Source organism: Dufourea novaeangliae, unplaced genomic scaffold (assembly GCF_001272555.1).
Source record: "Dufourea novaeangliae isolate 0120121106 unplaced genomic scaffold, ASM127255v1 scaffold39, whole genome shotgun sequence".
NCBI lineage: Eukaryota > Metazoa > Arthropoda > Insecta > Hymenoptera > Halictidae > Dufourea > Dufourea novaeangliae.
The window spans coordinates 1,756,557-1,776,447 of record NW_015373918.1 but is presented as its reverse complement, the minus strand read 5'-3'; the positions used below and the strand labels follow the sequence as shown (position 1 = coordinate 1,776,447).

Here is a 19,891-nt window from a genome sequence, read left to right as displayed (position 1 = left end):
TTTCAGTTTAGTTTACGTTAGTTTATCTAGTGATTATTCTGCGTGTATGCTGTGGTCCTTCTTGTGGATATGAACGAGTAATCTGGGTCAACGTGCTACAACGATTCGTGTGTATTTCTTTTATGAAGTATCACCAGGAACATAGACCAGGTTCGAGTCCAGCTGTTATACATCACTTTTTTTACTACAAGGTAACGGTGTATGTTTTTTAAGCGACGCCAATATACGTGCCGACACTGTCGTTCCCTGTAATTACCGTTTGCACGCAGATTGCCTGATTTCAGGCGTTTTTAGCTCGAATTTGTAACTATTAATAACTTGAAAACGAAGCATCTAGCCTAATTTCGTCATTCTTAATTTTCGTGATAATTTCTTATGTATAATCACCCCTTATAATTTCTGACACCAGTAGCAGAACACTCTGTACATTTATATCGGTACATGTACAATATAATACACATTACACACGTACACAGACTATTCAAAGCGACAACTCCCAATTACTTATTCGCGGTTCCACTCTACGTAAATCTCACGTCTACGTCCATTCACCCCTGAATCCAACGATATATCAGTCTCGATCGTTAGACAGGGGGCGCAGAGTTCTAGACGATGCGCGAGTATACGAGTAGTTTCGAACGATTCCGTGATCGCGCACCGGCCGTCCATAGGCCACCGTTTTCGTTGATGATGACCGACCCGAAGTGTAAGTCTCGTTGTTCGTCCCGTTTTTTTTTTCCAGCCGGTTCGTCCGTGGGTGTGGGACACCCGTAGAACACGAGAACCGCATAGGCCTTGCCGCGACACTCGCAATCGCATCGACGACGCGGCCCTGATCGTGGCGACGTTGTATTTCGTTGTGTATGTGTGCCGTTTCGCACATGTCCCTCCGGTAGGCAGCTCCGCCAGACTGTATTTACCCTGATTTCAGTCTCTAGGACAATTCATGGTCTCTTACAGACACCTTCAGGATAAGAAGAACGATTTTCTTTTCTGTACTCGATCCGATCACCTGTTCGAAACTTTTGTCTCTTTCGTTTTGTTCGAAGTACGTTCTTTCGGGGGATCGTAGTGGATAGATCCTGTGTCAGGATCGATGATTAGAGGGGGGTTGACGATGCAGCTCTAACTCGTTCGATCGAGTCTCCGCGAACGATCAGCCCGGATATAGACGACTGCCTCGGGCATTGTGAACGATTCCCCGGGTTCGATAATTCACGGAAAGTGCTGTTGAAACGGTGATTAAACGGAGGCGTGGAGCGTGCTCGTCTGAGGACCAGCTGGATAGGAGGTGCTGGTCGGCGCCGCTGTGGGCTGCAGGCTCAGTTGTAGCTGGTGCTGCTGCGCCTTCGCCCTGAGACAGGCGATGCTCTCGTTCCTCAGCTGCTCCGTGTCCTGAACGATACCTGCGAACCGTAGATTTCATCGGGTTAATCGTTGACGTCGGTAGAAGTTCCTTCGATTGATATGGGAACACTGAGATTTTAATTATGTTATGTTTTCAAGGTTCGTGAAGTTTTTTTGTATTTTTTTAGTCTCTTAATGTCTAGTACAGTAAAGATTTCCGAATGATGATACTATTTTCGAGGCAACAGTGTTCAATGTTCCCCAAGAAGATTTCCGAAGGAACAGCGTGAATTATATGACTTCATACACGGCGTGGCATAACTATAAAATGACCCTAAAATTGTTAATTCTTGTGTAGATATTGTGGTTAAAATACAAACCAAGTATGCCATGTCTGAAATCGTGTTGAGAAATAATGTTTTTTCAGTGGAGGATAGACTATATTCTCTAGGAAAGTGACTTGTTTTAATTTTAATCACAATACATGAGGCTTGAAAATTTTAGGGTGATTTCACGGTTATGCCACGCAGTTTAGCTCTCAATTGTCATTATCTTTTTTATGTGATCGTACTCTATGAAATTAAAGAAGAAATTTCGTATCTAAACCATGATACCTTCATGCATCGTGTAACGGTTAGGAATGTAATTAATTCAAAGAGTGTTACCTGTCGAGGAAGAAGGTCCCATCCCATCCTGGCTTTCTTGTCCGCTCTCTGAGCTGGTCGGTCCGCCTTGGTGATGGCTGTGATGGGGGCTGCTTCCGCTTCCGTTGTGGTCGTTTCCGCTGTCCTCGCCGCCGGACTTTAGATGCTCCGCCGCTTCGATTGACTTCCGGTGCATCCCTGCGGGGCCACAGTCAATCAGTTCTTGATTATTTTCGATATCTTGACTAAAGCTGCTCGTCTTAGATGATTGAGCTGATACAGACGAACAGAAAAATAAAATCGAGATTTGCTCCCCCATTAGTTCGATTCTTTTCTTTTGTTTCCTTTTTTTTTCGCGGGATCATTAAGCGTTGCTGGCTCTGCGCAGGACGATTTCCAACAAAACTTACAGCTGGTTCAGACGATACGATTTTTCGACTGATTCGGTAATTTTGCCGAATCGCTAAGAAAGCAGCTTTCATACTATTCTGTATCTTTACCGAAAATCACATTCACACGCGTATATTTACAGTCTTTGTTTGTACTTCTTATTGCTGCTTTCGGTTATTATCGATTCGTTAAAATTACCGAATCGGCCAAAAATCCGTACCGTCTGAATTGGCCGTATTAGCCACCGGTGACCACGATGCGTTTAAGTTCACTTCTATTTTCGTTTTGTGAAAGCAACTTCTCGAGACGTGTACATGCGTATGCAGTTAGCAAAACTTAATGTGGAAGTTTGTTGGAAGTTTCGTGAAACGATTTCGTAGATTCTTACCCAACAGCCACGGCGCCACCGACTCGTTCTCCTTGGCACTTTTCAGGATGGTCTCTGGAAGCGGCAACGAGTGTCGCACCATCGCCCCGTACAGGCCGTACTCCGCCATTATGGTACTTCTGCCCCAGCACTTCTCGGTCTTGCGCCATTTTGCTCTCCGATTTTGGAACCACACCTGCGACAGTCGTAACGGATCATTGAATTGATTTAGAATCAAAATCCACAATACTTCTTCATACCGATTTATATGTGTCACATCTTTTTCAGTAGATTACTAAACTTTAGTCCTATATAAATGAGCAAAAGGACAATGTTTCTAAATTCTAGTAGCCAAAGAAAGGTTCCGAGATTCGTCTGGACGTCGCAGACCACGAGATTACTAAACCTTAGTCTAATACCCAGATAGCACACGACGCCTTGAAGACGCCTATTTTACGTCTAAGGCGCCTTTAAGCCGTCATCAAAGCGTCATTAGAGAAATATGCTATCTGGGTATAAATGAGCAAAAGGACAATGTTTCTAAAGCCTAGTAGCCAAAGAAACGTTCGCAGGTTCGACTGGACGTCGCCGACCACGAGATTACTAAACCTTAGTCTAATACCCAGATAGCACACGACGCCTTGGAGACGCCTATTTTACGTCTAAGGCGCCTTTAAGCCGTCTTCAAGGCGTCATTAGGGAAATGTGCTATCTGGGTATAAATGAGCAAAAGGACAGTGTTTCTAAAGTCTAGTAGCCAAAGAAACGTTCGCAGGTTCGTCTAAACGTCGCCGACCACGGACCCGGACTCACTTGTCCATTTAATGATCATTGTCTCCTAATTGGGACGCGATGGCGTGCGATCGGTTACGTGCTCGCGGTTCCATGCCTCCTCATAGTTAACTATTACGCTTAAACGATCACCAAGGGGCTCGTTATCCTGTTTTTCGCGGTTCGCCGTCCCGTTAGGCTACTTGTTAACGATTCTGATCATCGGACCACCTAGGGCGGCGACGCGTGCCGCCGCTACCTCGGGACCGGCGTTCGTAAACCCTCGGACGAGTTTCAACTTTAACGAGCTCGATTTCCAAGTTTCCCCGGGCCGTGAACTAACGGTAGGTAAACTAATCGTATCGCTGAAATTGGTCATTGTTACGACGGCACTCGTATGGCCGTACGTTTCCTCGTTCGAGGAGTCACCGTGCGTAGATCATTAGGTGGAGGTTGATTTGGAGAAATCTGCCACGGTGAACTGTTAGGTTCTAGAACGCACAGATTCGGGAAAATACATTCTGAATGATAACTAACCTTGGAACTTTTAATGTGACCGTACTATTGCTTTTATTGTTTTATCTAGGAAATAGATCTGAGTGGTGAAAAAACTGAAAATAGGTGATGGATATAAAGTTTTACGTTACAGTTTACTGTGTTTTTTTCTTCTGTGAAGCTGCGTCTACACTGTACAGCAAACAGCGTCACAATTGATGGATAACATATAACTTGCTACGCAGCAAGAAAAATGTTATGTAGCATCATGTTACATAACATTTTTCTTTTTGTTTTTCTAACAAGACTCGTAACTTTGCTATATAACATGTGCTACATTTACACGTACTTTGATTTTATTCGGTCCAAGACATTTCTTCTTTCCTTTGTACAGTGTACAATGAAACAGTGAAATTTCTCTAAACCTGTATCATTACATCACAATAATCAAAGGGACGTCATTCATCAAAAAAACGTCCAAATTATTCAAAACTTGACAGATTCGCAAATATATTCATTTCTCATTTTCACTTTCCATTTTTCCAGAAGATTCCAAACTTCGCGCAAATCATATAAATCCTAAACACCCACGCTTGTTCCGATGCAGTTCCATCATCGTGTAAAAATATTTTCAAAAAACATTTCCAAAACCGTTTCCCGTGGACTACCAAAACAGTTTCGTCCGAAAAATACGGCGCCGTCCATCCATCGCGCCGCGATTCAAAAAAACGTTTCGAAACAGTTCGGGTTCGACGGCGGCCAATCCGTAACGCGCTAGCACCGACTCCTTCCGGCTGCCGGTGAGTACGTGATCGCGCGAGGATGTTATTTAAAAAGGCCTGCACACGCATCATTTGCGAGACATGTGCACCAGGCAGACACACACGAACACACGGGCGAGGGGGAGGGTGTGTACGGCCGGAGGCCAGGGCGTGTACCAATTTGTAGCAACAATGCTAAAGTCACCGGCAGAATTGGAACGTAATTCGAGCGAATGGGTTCCCGTTGCCCTGTCAATTTGCGCTGCCACCCCGAAATTATCTTCCGCCGAGCCGTCGAACGGGCTCGTGTGCTCTTTTTTTTTTTTTTTTTTTTACCATCAGCGACCACTCTCCCCCCTCCCTATAAGCGCGGAAAATGCCCGACGCAAATGTTGCTCTGGTACCGTAGACAAAGAATTTTCATTTCGTCGCCGTCCGATGGTCCCTACACCGATTGCCCCGTGGATGAAAGACGTTCGAATAGATCCTTCAATTTTCTCCGGTTACCAAGTGTCTCTGACACTGTCGATCCGTTCCATTGGGCCCCTGGAATCGCGTAATCGAACGTAACAGTCCTGTCATCCCAGGGGCGGATGATAGTGGAAAAGCGGACACGTCGAATGTGGAGGAATGAAAGGGATTGGAGGCTGCGTGGTAATGGTAATGGGTACACCGCGGAACGAGGGAATCCTTCCGAGCAAATCTTTCATTGATCGAGGACAGTGTCCTGTTCACCGATGCGTAAACGATTGTGCCGATCATAAAGCTGTTATTCGATTTCCAAGCGTGTTCGCGGAGACACCACGTTCACGAGCGACGCGTTCGTTTCGAGCGACGTGACACGGATGAAGTTGAGTTTAAACGGTCTTCTTGTTCGCGAAGTATGTACTTCTGGTTTACTGCGGTCTGCTATACTCTTCTTGTTTTCTTTACCGACGTCTATCCGTTGGACGTAGAGAATGGGCGTTCCGCTCGATTTGTTTATCAGTGCATGGGTTTCGAAGTGATTTTTGTGGGCAGAGATGATGGTCACGGGAACTATCAGTTATTTGTCTATTCTGACAATTCTATTTACTAGAAAATTCTTTCTTTATCTTAATACTATTTTCACCGTCAAGAGTTTGGTGTACCTATGGATCACTGGTACCCTCTGTCGCAGTGTGCAAACCATTTACATAAAATCACTCGATATTTTCTGTGCCTGAATAATTCGATACGATGTTTGTCACAGGATTTATGAAATTGATATGCCTTGAAGACACCGTCTGAAGTTCGCAAAGGTATATTTGTTCCTTGACAGACATCTCCCTAGAATCTGAAAGAATCTAGAGTCTACATCAAGAGGCCAACGTGAATCTTCACCGAAGCAACCAACAAGCACGTAGATCATTCATCTTCCCCAACAGAAGGATGCAGCGTGTAAGTGGCGAGTCCACGTGAGTATCGCATCATGTTCGCTATACACGAAGAAGTAGTATCGCCGGCCTGTCGAGAACGAAGCTCGCGAAACGAGCCAAGGAATCCAATAGAGAGGCAGAACTCAGGAGTCGCTGAAAGCTCTCTCTGGGTCCGTCGCCAATGAGTCCTTTATAGCTGTTCGGGATCGGAAATCGCGTACCGGGATTATCCTTCGGCATCCTGGAATAGCTTACCAGGAGACGGAGACACCGAAGCACGCTGACGGAATGGATATATAGACGTAACGTGGAGGTAGAAAGAGAGGGGTGGAAGGAAGGGGGGGGGGTGCAATGCACAAGCAGCCGGTAGCAGCAACGCGAGTAGGAAGAGGAAGATCCTTTATGGTGGTGTTCGTAGGAGCTCGAAGGAGCGCAGAACTCCGACGACGATGGTTCTCCTCGCCCTCCTCCACCTCTTCCCTCTAGCCTTCTTGGTCGCCCTCTCCACCCCCGTCGTCCTTCCCATTCTCTGGCCCGCCACCCCCTTTATTGGCACACCCGGTATAATAAGGAGTGAGTTTGTATTTAGTCGGCCATGCGCAGTACTGGCTGTTGGCGTATCATCGATCAGACCGGCGACTGACTATTGGACCAAAACAAGAGGATGAGAATGGGAATGGGAATAAAGAGAGAGGGACGGCCGATATATAAAGTGCGACGGGTAGAGGCGGTGGAAGAGTAGAATGGTAGGGGGGAGGAATGGGGATGGAGGAAATGGAGGGAGAGAGAAGGGTGCCGGTGATACCAGGGCGACGAGGAGGACACCGGGGACAGAGAGAAAGAGACTCCGAAGCGGATATATAGTAACGGCGTCCAAGTTAGACGGGGCTGGTGTTGGTACAGAGTGAGAAAGATACGGGGACGAAGCAAAGAGGGTGATGTCGGCCTGAGAGGAGGGAGAAGAGGAGCCCGCGGTAACTTCCTATGGATTACCAATACACTGATACTGGCGACACGGTCGCGGGAGAGTCAGGGATAGCCAGCGATCAGACGATAGAGACACCACCAACGGTGCGATGGTAGAAGGAAACAGCGCTGCGAGGGTGACGGAAGAAGGTAGCAGATGATCAAGGGGGTAGAGGGGCATCCGTGGGAGGAAAGGAGAGGCCAGAGACAGAGAGGACAAGTCGACAGCACCCACCTGCCTGCTTCTTGCTGCAACACTCGAGCTCGATGCCAGCACGATGTATTGAAACTGAGGCTGAAGAGTTGCCGTCAGGTACTAGCAGGACGAGGGTCCTCGAAGGTCTACCTAACCGAAAGCTTTTTGATTTTCCGCCGTGAAGAGTAGCGCAGCAGCAGCCGTGGAACACGCGGCGAACGAGATTGAGATGGAACGGGGAGACGCGAAGGGTAGCTGGCGAGAGGAAATTGGGAATCGCTGGCAAAGACCATGGAGACAACGAGACCGTTATTTTTATCTTAGAAGCTCGGCCAACGACCATTGTCTTTCGTAATCCGAGCATCCCCGACGGACGGAGGAGCTAAGAACCTCCAATGGATGGATACATCGTCGAACACCTTCCCTTCTTCGAGTCGTCGCTCGCGCCAACACCTGCACACGGCTGCGCAAGGTGATACTGTCCCGGAGGATAATTGGAGATCTCGTTACTCCACACCGGTAACTTCAATTTACGATCGACCGATAATGAGATATCGAGTTCTTCTTCGTCCCCCCGACCTGCCGCGCCAGTCCATCTCACCCACCCCCTCGGCCCGCGCGATCTGTCCGAACCCTCGACGCTCATCAAAGCTCAAACCGATACCGGGACGTATTAGATGCCCGTTACGTTCTTATTAAACGATTTCCTTCTTTCTTTCTGTCTTCTTTTTAGACACTTTGTGCGAGATATATCACAGCGTGGTCGTGGTTCAATTTAATAGGGGATCTTCGAGAGGGGTGGGATTTTTGTTTCGGAAGATATCACCGATTCTATCATTCGAGGATGGTCAAAACTTTAAATCCTTCAGTCAATACGAGAAGTATGTAATGGAAGAAACAAACCAGGTGATAAGAAGTATTCCGCAGTTAGGGATTAAACCTTTTAGTATTGACAGAAGTTGTAAAATCTTGTACCTACGAAAGAAAGTCCTTTTCACGATTCTAGACAATATTCTCTACCGAAATTTCAGAAGATCCGACCTCACAAATCTCGACGAACTCTCTCAACCCTAATTCAGTTTCCGTAATTTTCACTGCCTCCGAAATGAGAAACAATTCATTTCACCCTAATACTCATCTTCTTCTTTTTACCCCCAGCAACGAAGATGACTGGAAAAACCTGTAATCCACCCATGAGCGGAGCAACAATCACTTCTCGGAACAAATCGAATTACCAGTACTCCACTCCGATAGTTCAATCTTTCACGTCGCGTTACAAGCATCCCTAGCGCCGAGTATCCCTGTATATATCAAATATTCGCACAGATCATTTAATGTAGCGTCGATCATCGGCCCGTATAATCGCCGCAGTTTCCCACAAGCCGGTCCGGGGAACCAGTAAGCCAATTAATCTCTTCCAATAAGTAACGCGCGTGCAGCAGCGGAGCTGCGAAGTCGCGTTTTCACCCCCATCTACCCTCCGGAAAACGCGTCGCTTGTTTGCCACGTAATGCGGGGACAAGGATGTTTCGGAGCGGGCTGCTTGGTCGGTCATCGTCGAGCAAATAGTTCGAGGGGGGTTACGGGGCACGGGGGATGGACCCCATGCCGCGAAGTGGCACGCGCCGGGACATCATTAGGTGGGACACTTGCTGGACGAGCGGGAGGGAGCCGTGCGTTAATCATGACTTGGCCCCCCGCGCGAAAAGGAGCTACGTGAGTGAATTAATATCGACTGGTGCTTTGGGTCCCTGTGGTTGTCACTTTATGGGTTTTGTATGGGAACATTTGGGACTACTTATTCGGAAGATTACGATTTGTTCCTGGTTTGAATGGATTTGTTCGACCGATGGGAAATAACTGGGCGATTTTCGTTTGCGTCTTTTGAGAGATATGGTGTTATGTTTTGTTAGGAAGAGGATGTGTCGTAGTGTGAAGTAGTAGACAGTATATTATAGATTATTATTGAAATGAACAGGTCTTGTGGGTGTCGATCAAACGATGAAATTTTCTGACAGGTTCAATGATATAAATATGATAGAAGTAAGATGATAAATAAGAATGGTCTTTTGTGCAATTTCAATGAGGATTGTTTGGAAAATAAGGTTAGGTGTGATTGCAAAATTAGCTTCACCTGAATTAGGTCTTGGATAGGGAGATAACAGTTTCTGAATTTTAACCCTATACACTCCACTGGCGCGGCTACGGCGTCTCTCATAATACGTGGAACAAAATTAGAGTGGTTTTATAACCACTCTAAAATTTTGAATTCTTATGTATTGCGCTGAAAATAAAATCGAACTAAGTATGCCATGTCCGAAATTGTGTTGAGTAACAATATTCCTTCGGAAAAGGATAGATTACGTTCCCTAGAATAAAGTGGTTCGTTTTTATGTTAACCACAATACACAAGGACTGTAAATTTTAGGGTGGTTTTATGTTACGTAGTGTATTATAATAATACAGTTTTCTTTCAAAATTTAGATTCTTAAAGGTTTCATAATAGAAATGTGCTAGAGTTGCTAATCGATCGTGTCAAGAACTGTTCGGAGTGCAAAGTGTTAAGTTCATCCACTAACATCACGCACATGATAACATCATCCTTGATTAATCCCCCAAAATGGCCTGACACTGCCTTCAATACCGTCTACTGATGAGTTGATTAACGGGGGAGGGGGGATCACATGATTGGGGTGATCGATTGTGCGGTGTAGGTGCTAACAGGGTACCCGGTGAAGCTGCTTTACCAGCTAACCGGTGATATCCAAATGCTATTAGACGCGGTTTACACACAGAGGCTCATATTAACACCATAATCACTAGTCTATCACTCTCCGACGTTCCCAAAGATTCTACAGTGATAGAGCCAAACGAAAAAGCACGTCCGTTGTCTGACAATTCGTGAACAATCTACTCGACAGATCATTTAAAATAAAAAAAAAATTTTTAATTAGACATTCCCGATATTCTGAAGTACTCAATTCAGAATCTTCTGAAAACCTTACATGTTCTTTTGATTCCTACTGCCTCAAACAACATCAATTATGAAAAGTCCTCGGACCCAACCAACAACCAAAGAAGTTTCCACTCTCAAAGACCCGAATTTTCGCGATTTTTTAATTTCCCTCGAAAGGGACCATCGAATATCCATTAATTAACGTCAAAAACAGCGTGCAGACTTGACATCATCCGGTTTTCTTTTCCCCGTCCCGGTGCACGCAGAGATGTGTTTCCCTCGTCTCGCCACGGTTTTCACCACGCAGACGCTGGGTTTCGATAGCGTTTCATCGGCGGCGAGGGCGTGGCGAAACTTCGGCCCATGCTTCTAACTTAATTCGGTTAGTCGAGATTTATATCCGCATTCAGCCCGGTGTATACACCCCCCGTTCACATCCCCTGGCGTGGCCGCCACCCACCACCCGCCAGATTTCGCCGTGGCGCAATGGGGGTTTATTAGAATTTATAAGCGGTCCCGGTTGACAATCCTGCAACGCCCAAATTGCTGGATATTCCGCGAGTTCCGAGACCCCCGGGCCCTTATTTATTTGCCACCCGTTGGACCACGCGGACGAAACCAAAATTGGGGGAAAATGAGGGTGGCAGGGAGGGGGAGACACTCGAGATGCGCGCGTTATTGGTCAATTTTTGGGGTGGAACGCGGCCAGCCGGAATTCATCGCTTTGTTTGCCGTCGGTTTTTACGAGCATCGCCCGGCCTCCTTGTCGGCCTTTCCCCGGGAATCATCGACCTAAGAAACTGCCTGACGCACCGGCCAGTTGGTGGAATTGCCGGCTGACGCGTGAACGTCGCGTGATTTGTGGGCATCCAGCTCGTGGGGCATCGAGGACCTACGCCTGACACCGTGACGCGTCTATGAATTACGGTTCTGAACACGGCGGAGTCGTTGCTCTTGCTGGAAATGGATAAGTAATGCGATTGTGACTCCTCGTGGCTTTCGTTGTCGAGGGAAATCGAAAATTGAACGAACTTACTTTTTCGGAGGTGGGAATTATTGTGGGAAAGATTGAGTGTCGCGTCTAAAGAGTTAATTTACTAGTTTGAGAATGAAACAGAAACTGGATATAGGTTGTAAGTCTGTCCTCTCTTGTCTCCTGGCAACCAATATAATTAGACTCAGCCCGCCACTACATATAAGTATATGACCCTCCAATTTCTGAGTTAGCATACTTTATTTACTAAAAGCAGAATATGTTTTGAAATATTCGCCTATATCTTATGTCATTCATCATCTCTGTTTTATGCATTTTCAATATCTAATCGAGAAAATACGAATATTCCATTAAATAGAACGATGGAGACTTATAAAGTGGTGTGTGATGAACGTTTTCGAGAGCATATAATAGCAGTGAACGTGTTAAAAGAGCATACAACAAATATATCAAGACCTCCACAACGGCAAAATATTATTCGTTTCCAACGAATCTAATAGAAGAATTGCCAGTCCCCTAATTCCAGCCTCCCCCAAGCAAGATTCTAGCGTCTGTCGGGTATGTTCGCGTTATGGAGACGCACGCCACTTGTCAGTGTCTGTCTAGACGGGCCAGAAGTCAAAGGGCCACCCTACTGCCCGTGAAGATCATTTAATCATTCGACGACGAGCGATAGAAAATTCATGAGCTCGACGACCGCCACCGGCCCGCAACCCTATTACGGAGGGGGTCGTAGGGTCCACGGGCTATTGGATTCGAGGATGCACCATAGGCCTGCTTTTATGTGCGTGCGATCGGCCGCTTCTTACGAGCGGATTATGAACATCGTGTCCCCATCTCTCTCCCTTGACACTCGCCTGGAATAGTTGTTCGCTGAATCACGCGTGGAAATCCCATAATTCGACTTTAATTCGATCTGTCGGCAATTATGACGGCCATCCGAAGGGGTGCTGGGGGTGGGAAACATTTCGAGTGTGACTTCGTTTCGCGAGCGCAAAGTAGTGCCGCTCAAACGATGGAACCTTTCGCGATCAATTAATCCGGCAAAAACTCGTCGGATCCGATTGTTCGGAACCCGTGGATTGCCGCGTAATTGCGCGCCATTATACGTAAAAATGCTTCGTATCTAAAAAGCGGCCGATCGAAATTACGCGCCCCATCGAGCCCACGCGTATTTTCGAGCCGGTTCACCGTTTACGATTACCGACGCGTTGAAAATTTCTTTTGATCGTACGACGACGCGCATTTTTACTGGAATATATAATTTCGTTATTTTATTCTCGACCACTCTTTTTTGCCCACTTTCTTCTATATCTTGTATCGGTACTGCTTTGACAGTGTTGGCTACAGGTACATACTTATTTATTATTTAACAGGTTACCTGGGGGCATCGATGACCGGCGCCATTAACCCTTTCAGTACGGCCATATCTGTCGCGAAATGTATCGAATCGAAGTTGGCAATTCTTCCGTATGATTAGATATTAAATTATAAACAGTCTTTACATAAGAAAATCTTCAATGGAAACTTAAACACAGTGAAATAATATTTAATAACAAGCTCCTACAAAATATAGTAGCTAGTAGAGCAATAATGAAAGTAATAAGCGTTCTGTTAAAAGCAAAGGTCTAAAAAAATGTACCTTATTATGATACGTACCAAGTCCTTCAATGATTTAAATATATTGTCAAGTGCAACATCGAATAAGTATCTATCAAGAAATCTTTTAAATCTCTAACAAGATGACAGGAGTCGTCACAGATTAACCGTAAACCCTCCTCATACATCCTGAAACTGGATCAACAACGTCCCCATTACCATTTAGGGTGACATTTCCGAGATCTCAATTCGCTCTAATCCAGCAGACACATGTGGATCCACCCGACCGCCGCGTTTTCCGCCGAAAATCGGTACTTTACACCTTAGACACGGAAGGGGTCTATTCTCCATCCCCCGCCTGTCCCAGAAGGGACGGTGATCTGTTTTTCAGAAGAGTCATGCATCCGCGGGAGGTAGGCGAAGAAGGGATGGGTTTGCGCCGTGGTTGGGGCAGAGGAGGAAAAAATGAGGAGGAGGCAAAAAGGGAAAGGCTCTCTGCGAGGTTATATTTTTGTGAAACGCACTCGTCGCTCCGCCACCACAAAGGTCGTAAGCTTGCGCGCGCTCATGGCTCGCGGCTGGCAACGAAAAGCCGAGAAAGCTCGTTGGATTTTAGACGCAATCAATTTAGGCTTCGTCTTTGTGCGCGTCCTCGTGTGCGCGCGCGCTCCCTCGCTCGCGTGCGTGTGTGTACGTCGAGCAACCAGGGTTTCGTGTGGGTGCAAGTAAAGCTCATCCGAGGACACTGCGCTCTCGAGTATTTAATGCGTTCTCGTAGCTTTGTAACCCCCTCCGGCGCCGCGGCGACGCACACACACACGCGGGAACGCGCCCTTCTACGCGCGAGTGTGCGCGTGCATCGCTTTCCTGTCGCGGCCGTGGCCATCGAAAAGACAAAATCAATAATTGGGCACGGACCCGGGCCTCGAAATTTCCTGCCTGAGGACGACGACGACGACTCGATTATGCGCGGGATACGCGTTTGATCCTGGATTTTTCGGGGCTCGGGGGTGAAACGGGAGGAAAATTTCGACTCGGCGTTTTGTCGACAGGCTTGAATGTTTCTTGTGCAAATTTTAAATGATTGAAATTCGATTGGTTGTAAGACTTGGGATCAGAAATTTGGAGTTGATCGTTTACGTTTTGGGTAATTGAATTTGAATTTTGTATCCGAATGGTTCTTATGGAAATTTATGTGATTCGATTTCTTGGCTTTTTATTGATGTCTTGAATGAAAGGGTTAATGATATATAATCTGTCTCTATTTAAAATATCAAATTTTAAAACTAAATTTGCTTGTTTGAAAGACTCGAGGTCAGAAATTTAAATTTCATTGTTTGCGTTTTAGGTAACTGAATTTCAATTTTATAACCGGATGTTTCTCATAACAATTTTGGTAAATCATTGGAATTCGAGTGGTTGAAATACCTGTAGATCGGAAATTTAGAGTAGATCATTTATGTTTAGGTAATTTGAATTTGAATTAATAGTTCATTGAAACGTTCGAATTTGAAAGGTGACATCCTCAGAATGGTGAATTGGAAATATTATGTTGGATTATTTGAGTGCAAATTCATGACATGTGTAAGTGTCTAGCGAAATGGTTTTAGTTAAGTCAATGACTATCAGCTACCACAGGACGTGTAAGTTTCCGTCTCCCCGTGATCGCATAATACACGATCGAAATCGCCGTTGACGCCTCTTCACCGAATCCTCGGCGGCGCAAATAAGAAGGAAGATTTTTCTCTCGTAATCCGTTAACGATGGCCCCGACGCGAAAATATTTATTTTACCCGGGCCGAGAGGAGCTAATTTCAGGTCTCGGCGTTGTTTACACAGCGTTAGCGAGGCTTTTAGAACGTGTTAACGTCTTCTCTAGGCACTCGAACTCCTCGAGTCCTTCTCAGCCTTTTATCCAGGATATCCACCTGTCGTGCCGCGCCTGAGAAGAATCGAATTTTTCACAAAATGCCGTGACGATCTTTACAAACGAAATAACAGAGAACCTTTCGAGAATCTCACTATTCCGACCTGCTGTCTAGTAATTGTTAAAGCAAACAAATTTCAGTTTCTTTTACCTTCCATATCCTATCAAAGTATCGTTTAACGACTCTATTCTTCACACCCTGTTCGCAACTAATCTATTTTCCCTCTTACTTATCTAAAATCGTAGAAATAAAAATTCGATCATTTCTGGTGTATCAATCAACCGACAGCGAGTAGACCATCAACGGGTACTCGCGTCGGAAAATTACCATAAATTTGCCATGTGAATGGTAATATCCCGGCGTAATTCACGTCGACTTACGACGCGGGCCGCCTATTAAACATAAACACAAGCAGCAGGAAGTTCCCACTCCCCCTCTCCCATTCCCAGTCCAGTGAAAATTCGCGGGTCATTTGAGCCGTTTCCGCGCCATTACCCTTTCTTAGCCTGGGCTTCTTTGCTGGAGAGGACGAGCCACGGGTGGACGGCGACGCTCGAGGAGACTAGATCGAAGTCGAGCGGAAGAGGGTTGAAGAGGGAACGAGGCCGTGTTGGGGGGGGGGGGGGGGGGTGGATTGGAGGCGGTGAACGTAACTCGATTCCTCGTTACTTTCTTCTCTGCGGGTAGATTATATCCTCGAAACGAGCCAAACTTTCAGCTTTCCTCCTTTCTCCTTTTTCTTCCTGTTCATCGCTCGAAACGACACCACCACGTCCCACGACCCCATCGTATTTACCAGACCGATCTTATTCGGTGTGGGCAACGATGGACTCGAGCATATGCGACATCGACGTCTTTGCTATTGTCACGAGCCATTTTGGTAGCGGCACGAGGGGAGGGAAGGATGGAGGAACGGTTTTGTTCTTGTCGTCACAGTTAATGCGCCACTCTTGCGACGGCGGCGGCGAATTGCGCGCGGAAACGAGAGAATTAAAAATGAAAATTCGTAATGCCCGCCGGGGATTATGCTTCATTTCAGCGATTACTTTCCTCCTTGAAGCCCGAGCGCTTAATTTTCTGCTTGTCCTCCAACGGGGGACACTCGTGTCGCCCGAAAACATCGCCGGGGAGAAGGCTTCTTTTACGATTCCCGCAGACGGCTTTTGTTGCCGTAATCAGTCTAAGTACGGGACGAATCTGTCACTGTTTCTCGTCGCTGTGAATGTTACTGGATAACCGACGTGTGTTTTCTGAGGTTTGGATCGATTTAAGGTGAATGTAACGTTTCAGAATATCTTGTGACGTTTTTTTTTTTTGTAGAGGTAGCGAAGGGTGTGTTGTTGCTTTGTTAAATTCTTAGAGGGTGGATTTTATACAAACGTTGAGTTATAGGAAATTAGTGTTGAATTGTGTGCGATAGAGAGAATGAAGAACTCATTCGAGATATTAGATTATTCCATAATGTGATTATGATTTATTTCTACTACTATTTGGCATCTCTGAACTTGTCGATTATGATGAAATTTTGAGGTTCAAATAGATTAAACATACCTCTGCTATGAAAGGAGTTGTTCTTCAGTTACACAACATTAATTTCAGTTTTGTAGGCGAATAATAAACAACGCCGGAAGTATTCTTCATTCTCCTTCGTCATAATATCGATAACACCCATATAACAATTAAAAAAGTCTGTAATGGCCAATTGCAATAGTTTCAAGAATATAATTCCACGTCCACTTAAAAAATATAGTATATCGTCATCAAAAACACCGGTCAGATTCCTCAGTTACAATTACTATTACACTACATTTCTACTATACTTACCTATTACTGATATTTTTTAAACATTCACAAAAACTTTATACGACTGCATAATCATTCGAAAGGTGGAGACTCGAAGCCATCTTTGTTTCCCGTTCCATCGCCGTCAGTCACCACATTTCTCTTCGCGGTTGTAAGACAGAGGACCTCTTCCGTTTACAACCCGGTTCAATCTTTCGCATAATTCAGTATGCGAGAACGGACTATTTTTCTCGCGGAAACGTTGGACGAGGAGCAGTTGAGGAATCGAGGATCTTTGTCGAGGGGGTTCGAGTTCGAAACGAGCCTCTTATCCGGTTTTACGAGCGATGCTTTACGCGCCAGGCTGCCGGCGTCCCTCCGCGGAAATTCTCGAAAGGAACGCCATTTTGTTGGGCGCAACGAGTTGTTCATCCGGGTTTAGTCGCGCGGCGTAACTCATGTATTAATGAACGAGTGTCTGCAATATTTATGCACTTACGGTTTCTTTTTTTTCACAGAATTAACTATACTCGGTTCGTTAATTTTATTAGATTCGATAAAGTTTGTACAACTCGATTAAGCTCGGTCACAGAAATTGTATTGGGTTGAATGGGTAGTTCGGAAGTTTTTATTCTAAATAAATTTCACTGTATTGCTTTTACAGAAAATTATTTATTTAATCAGTGATACAATTTTTATTAGTCTCTATTATTTTTTCCTACTGGTTCGCGAGTTTTTCAATACCATTTCCGTAAAACTTTTGTGGTAGAGACATGTAACCAAATACGCACGAACTTTCCGTTCAACCCAATACAGTGCTCAAATGAAATTAGTCCCTAAGAGTTTAAATCATCACTTTTTAGCAGCGAATTAAATACTAATTCGTGGTTCAACACAAGCTCACTTAAAGAACTTAACATTCTAGTGTATTATTCTGAATTTTTTTAACATCTTTAGAATATTATGCGTTCACGTCTAACAGCACACTTGAATTTACAACCGTATCAGTGAAATTGCTCCCAAGACACACGTCATCCTCTCAGCCAGTGTATATTTTAAGTCACACTTTTCAAACTTTAGAGAATCAAAGCTGCAAAAATGTTGAAACTTCGGAACCGTTCGATAAGAATTTAACAAGAAACAATCGCCACCCTCAAACTGTTGAATTGACTTAGGCCAAGTCTCGCCATGTAAAAATGATTAACATTGCATTAACACGTTGACTGCCACAGTGAAAAAGGCCGTACGTAGCCAGACACACTTTATTTCGTTTTTTAAGTCATAAATCGTCGAAAATATTTGAGTTTAGTTAATAGAGGCTGTAGGTCTTGTTTTAAATTATACTGTGATATGAATATCATGCAAACATTTTATAACAGTGTTTAAATAATCCAGACACTTTTCAATGTACGTGTCACCCATATTTGGGTGACGTGGCAGTCAAAGTGTTAAGTAAATGTGACTTCAAACAGCCTCATTAAACACTATTACATTAAAAACTGCACAATCATTTTTACCATCAGAAATAGTAAAACATTTGATACAGTGGACATATAAAATATAATTAAAAAGAAAATTGATCATAATCCTACACTCTAACTCTGGGGTCCAGATACTTAACCCGACATATCATCCTTACGATTCAAGATCGTCATCCCCGTTGACCGCGCAGAGTCTTTCCATCGCTCCAGTCCGCGAGCTTGAAGCCTCCGCGAAACGCGAATCACAAGGGTCAGTTATTAGAGCCAATGATCACGCGGCCATAGACCGTGTATCGAGGGGCCCCCAGGAGGATGATCGTGCACGATCGGGAGGAAAGTGTCGAAGACGACGGAGTTGGCTCGCGCGTCCATACCTGGCAGCCCGTTCTAACGAATCCTCAATGGCGCCCGGGTTGAAACGGGGGACTGACAATGGGGGCCCTGTTGTCAGGAAGGGGGCTTCCTTCAGTGGAACCTTTGTCATGGGACCGTACGGTGGCGGAGGCCTCCGGGGGCCGAGAAACCCTCTGGAGAGCGCTACGTGGATGACTTGCTGGTCTCGCGTCGAGCCGTTCGTCGCTACTTGAAGTCAATTTTTTTTTCTCTGTTAACTTGAGCATACGGCCGACCGTCTGGCTTTCCATCCTTCCTCCCGTAACGATTGTGTGAGTCGCGGTTAAAATTCTTCGCTAATGGGCCGCTTACCGGTCGGATACGCGTGTTGTTTTTTCGGACGAGCCCGTGGGAGTCTGGGCCCTCATTACCCGGATAGCTTCAACCGGGAAACGTCTGTTCGATGGAAGAGGACGATGCCTTTTCCTTCGACCACCGCCTGGTGCACGCAAGAAGCTGCTCGTGTGTCATTGTGGAGTCTCGATAATCGGCAAGATATACGCAGAGGAAACCCGTTAGACGAACGCTTGACCCTTGCGAGGGAGGAGATTATTATGTTAATTTGGAAGGAAGTTGATTTTCACGGAGGTGTGTTATTAAAAGACACTAGGAATAACATTTTCATTTGTAGAGAAATCGTTTTATCCATTGAGAAAATTCACGGGGGTCAGCTATTATTAAGGATAAATGACTTACAGCGAGTCCACTCGAGTCGTTTCATAATTTCTGTGTAAACAGAGGATCTTGTTTCCACCATCAAATCTTCTGTCATTATTTCTGAGTAATCAAAGGAAGATTAAGGAACAGTTGACAAGCACGCGGTGGATTAAAGAATGCATATCTCCGTAACACCAACGTACGAGGCCAAATTTCATGATTGATGGCACAGTGACTCATTATTTTCGAACGACATAACAAAAGTTACGGAGTCAGTATATTAACGAATCAATTCCAATCAGTTTTAGCATATTACGTTTATCAAATTATCCTCATTCTTTAATTATCAGGTCCCATACTTTTAGCCATTTACATACTAAAAAATCGTTTCCGAATCGATTCCCCCGGCATTCTCAACAATTTAAACCGTCGAATCTAATTTTCTCCACTGAAAAGATTCGAGCCCACCCTAAAACGAGTCCAGTAAACACACGACATCGGCGTAGTAAGTGGAATATAGAATACCGTGTTCCCTCCACAAATCAAGGGACAAAAGGTTCCGTTGTCGTTCGATAAATCCAGCACCCGTATTACCGAATTAAAATCGTATATTCCTCGCAGGATTAGCGCGAGGAATCGCAGGATCGCTACGTCCGCCCAGAATGCAACCCCACGATTTATTAAGCGTCCGCACGCGCTCCGCCGCCGCCGCAGCTCGCGAAAATTAAACAGTAATTGAACAGTGATTCGTGGTGTCATTTTGTCCG

At 45.2% G+C, this 19,891-nt stretch overlaps 1 protein-coding gene across 1 annotated transcript in view; it reads right to left on the bottom strand.

Moving 5' to 3' along the window:
- Positions 1 to 1,242: 1,242 nt before the first annotated feature.
- LOC107194435 (visual system homeobox 2-like) overlaps positions 1,243 to 19,891 on the bottom strand; it is a 75,889-nt gene continuing 57,240 nt past the window's right edge. The window contains exons 5-7 of the mRNA XM_015584056.1: positions 2,770 to 2,944; positions 2,013 to 2,264; positions 1,243 to 1,406 (exon numbers count right to left, since the gene is read on the bottom strand). Of these exons, the coding sequence (XP_015439542.1) occupies positions 1,243 to 1,406; positions 2,013 to 2,264; positions 2,770 to 2,944 (591 nt within the window). The remainder of the gene's footprint in view (positions 1,407 to 2,012; positions 2,265 to 2,769; positions 2,945 to 19,891) is intronic.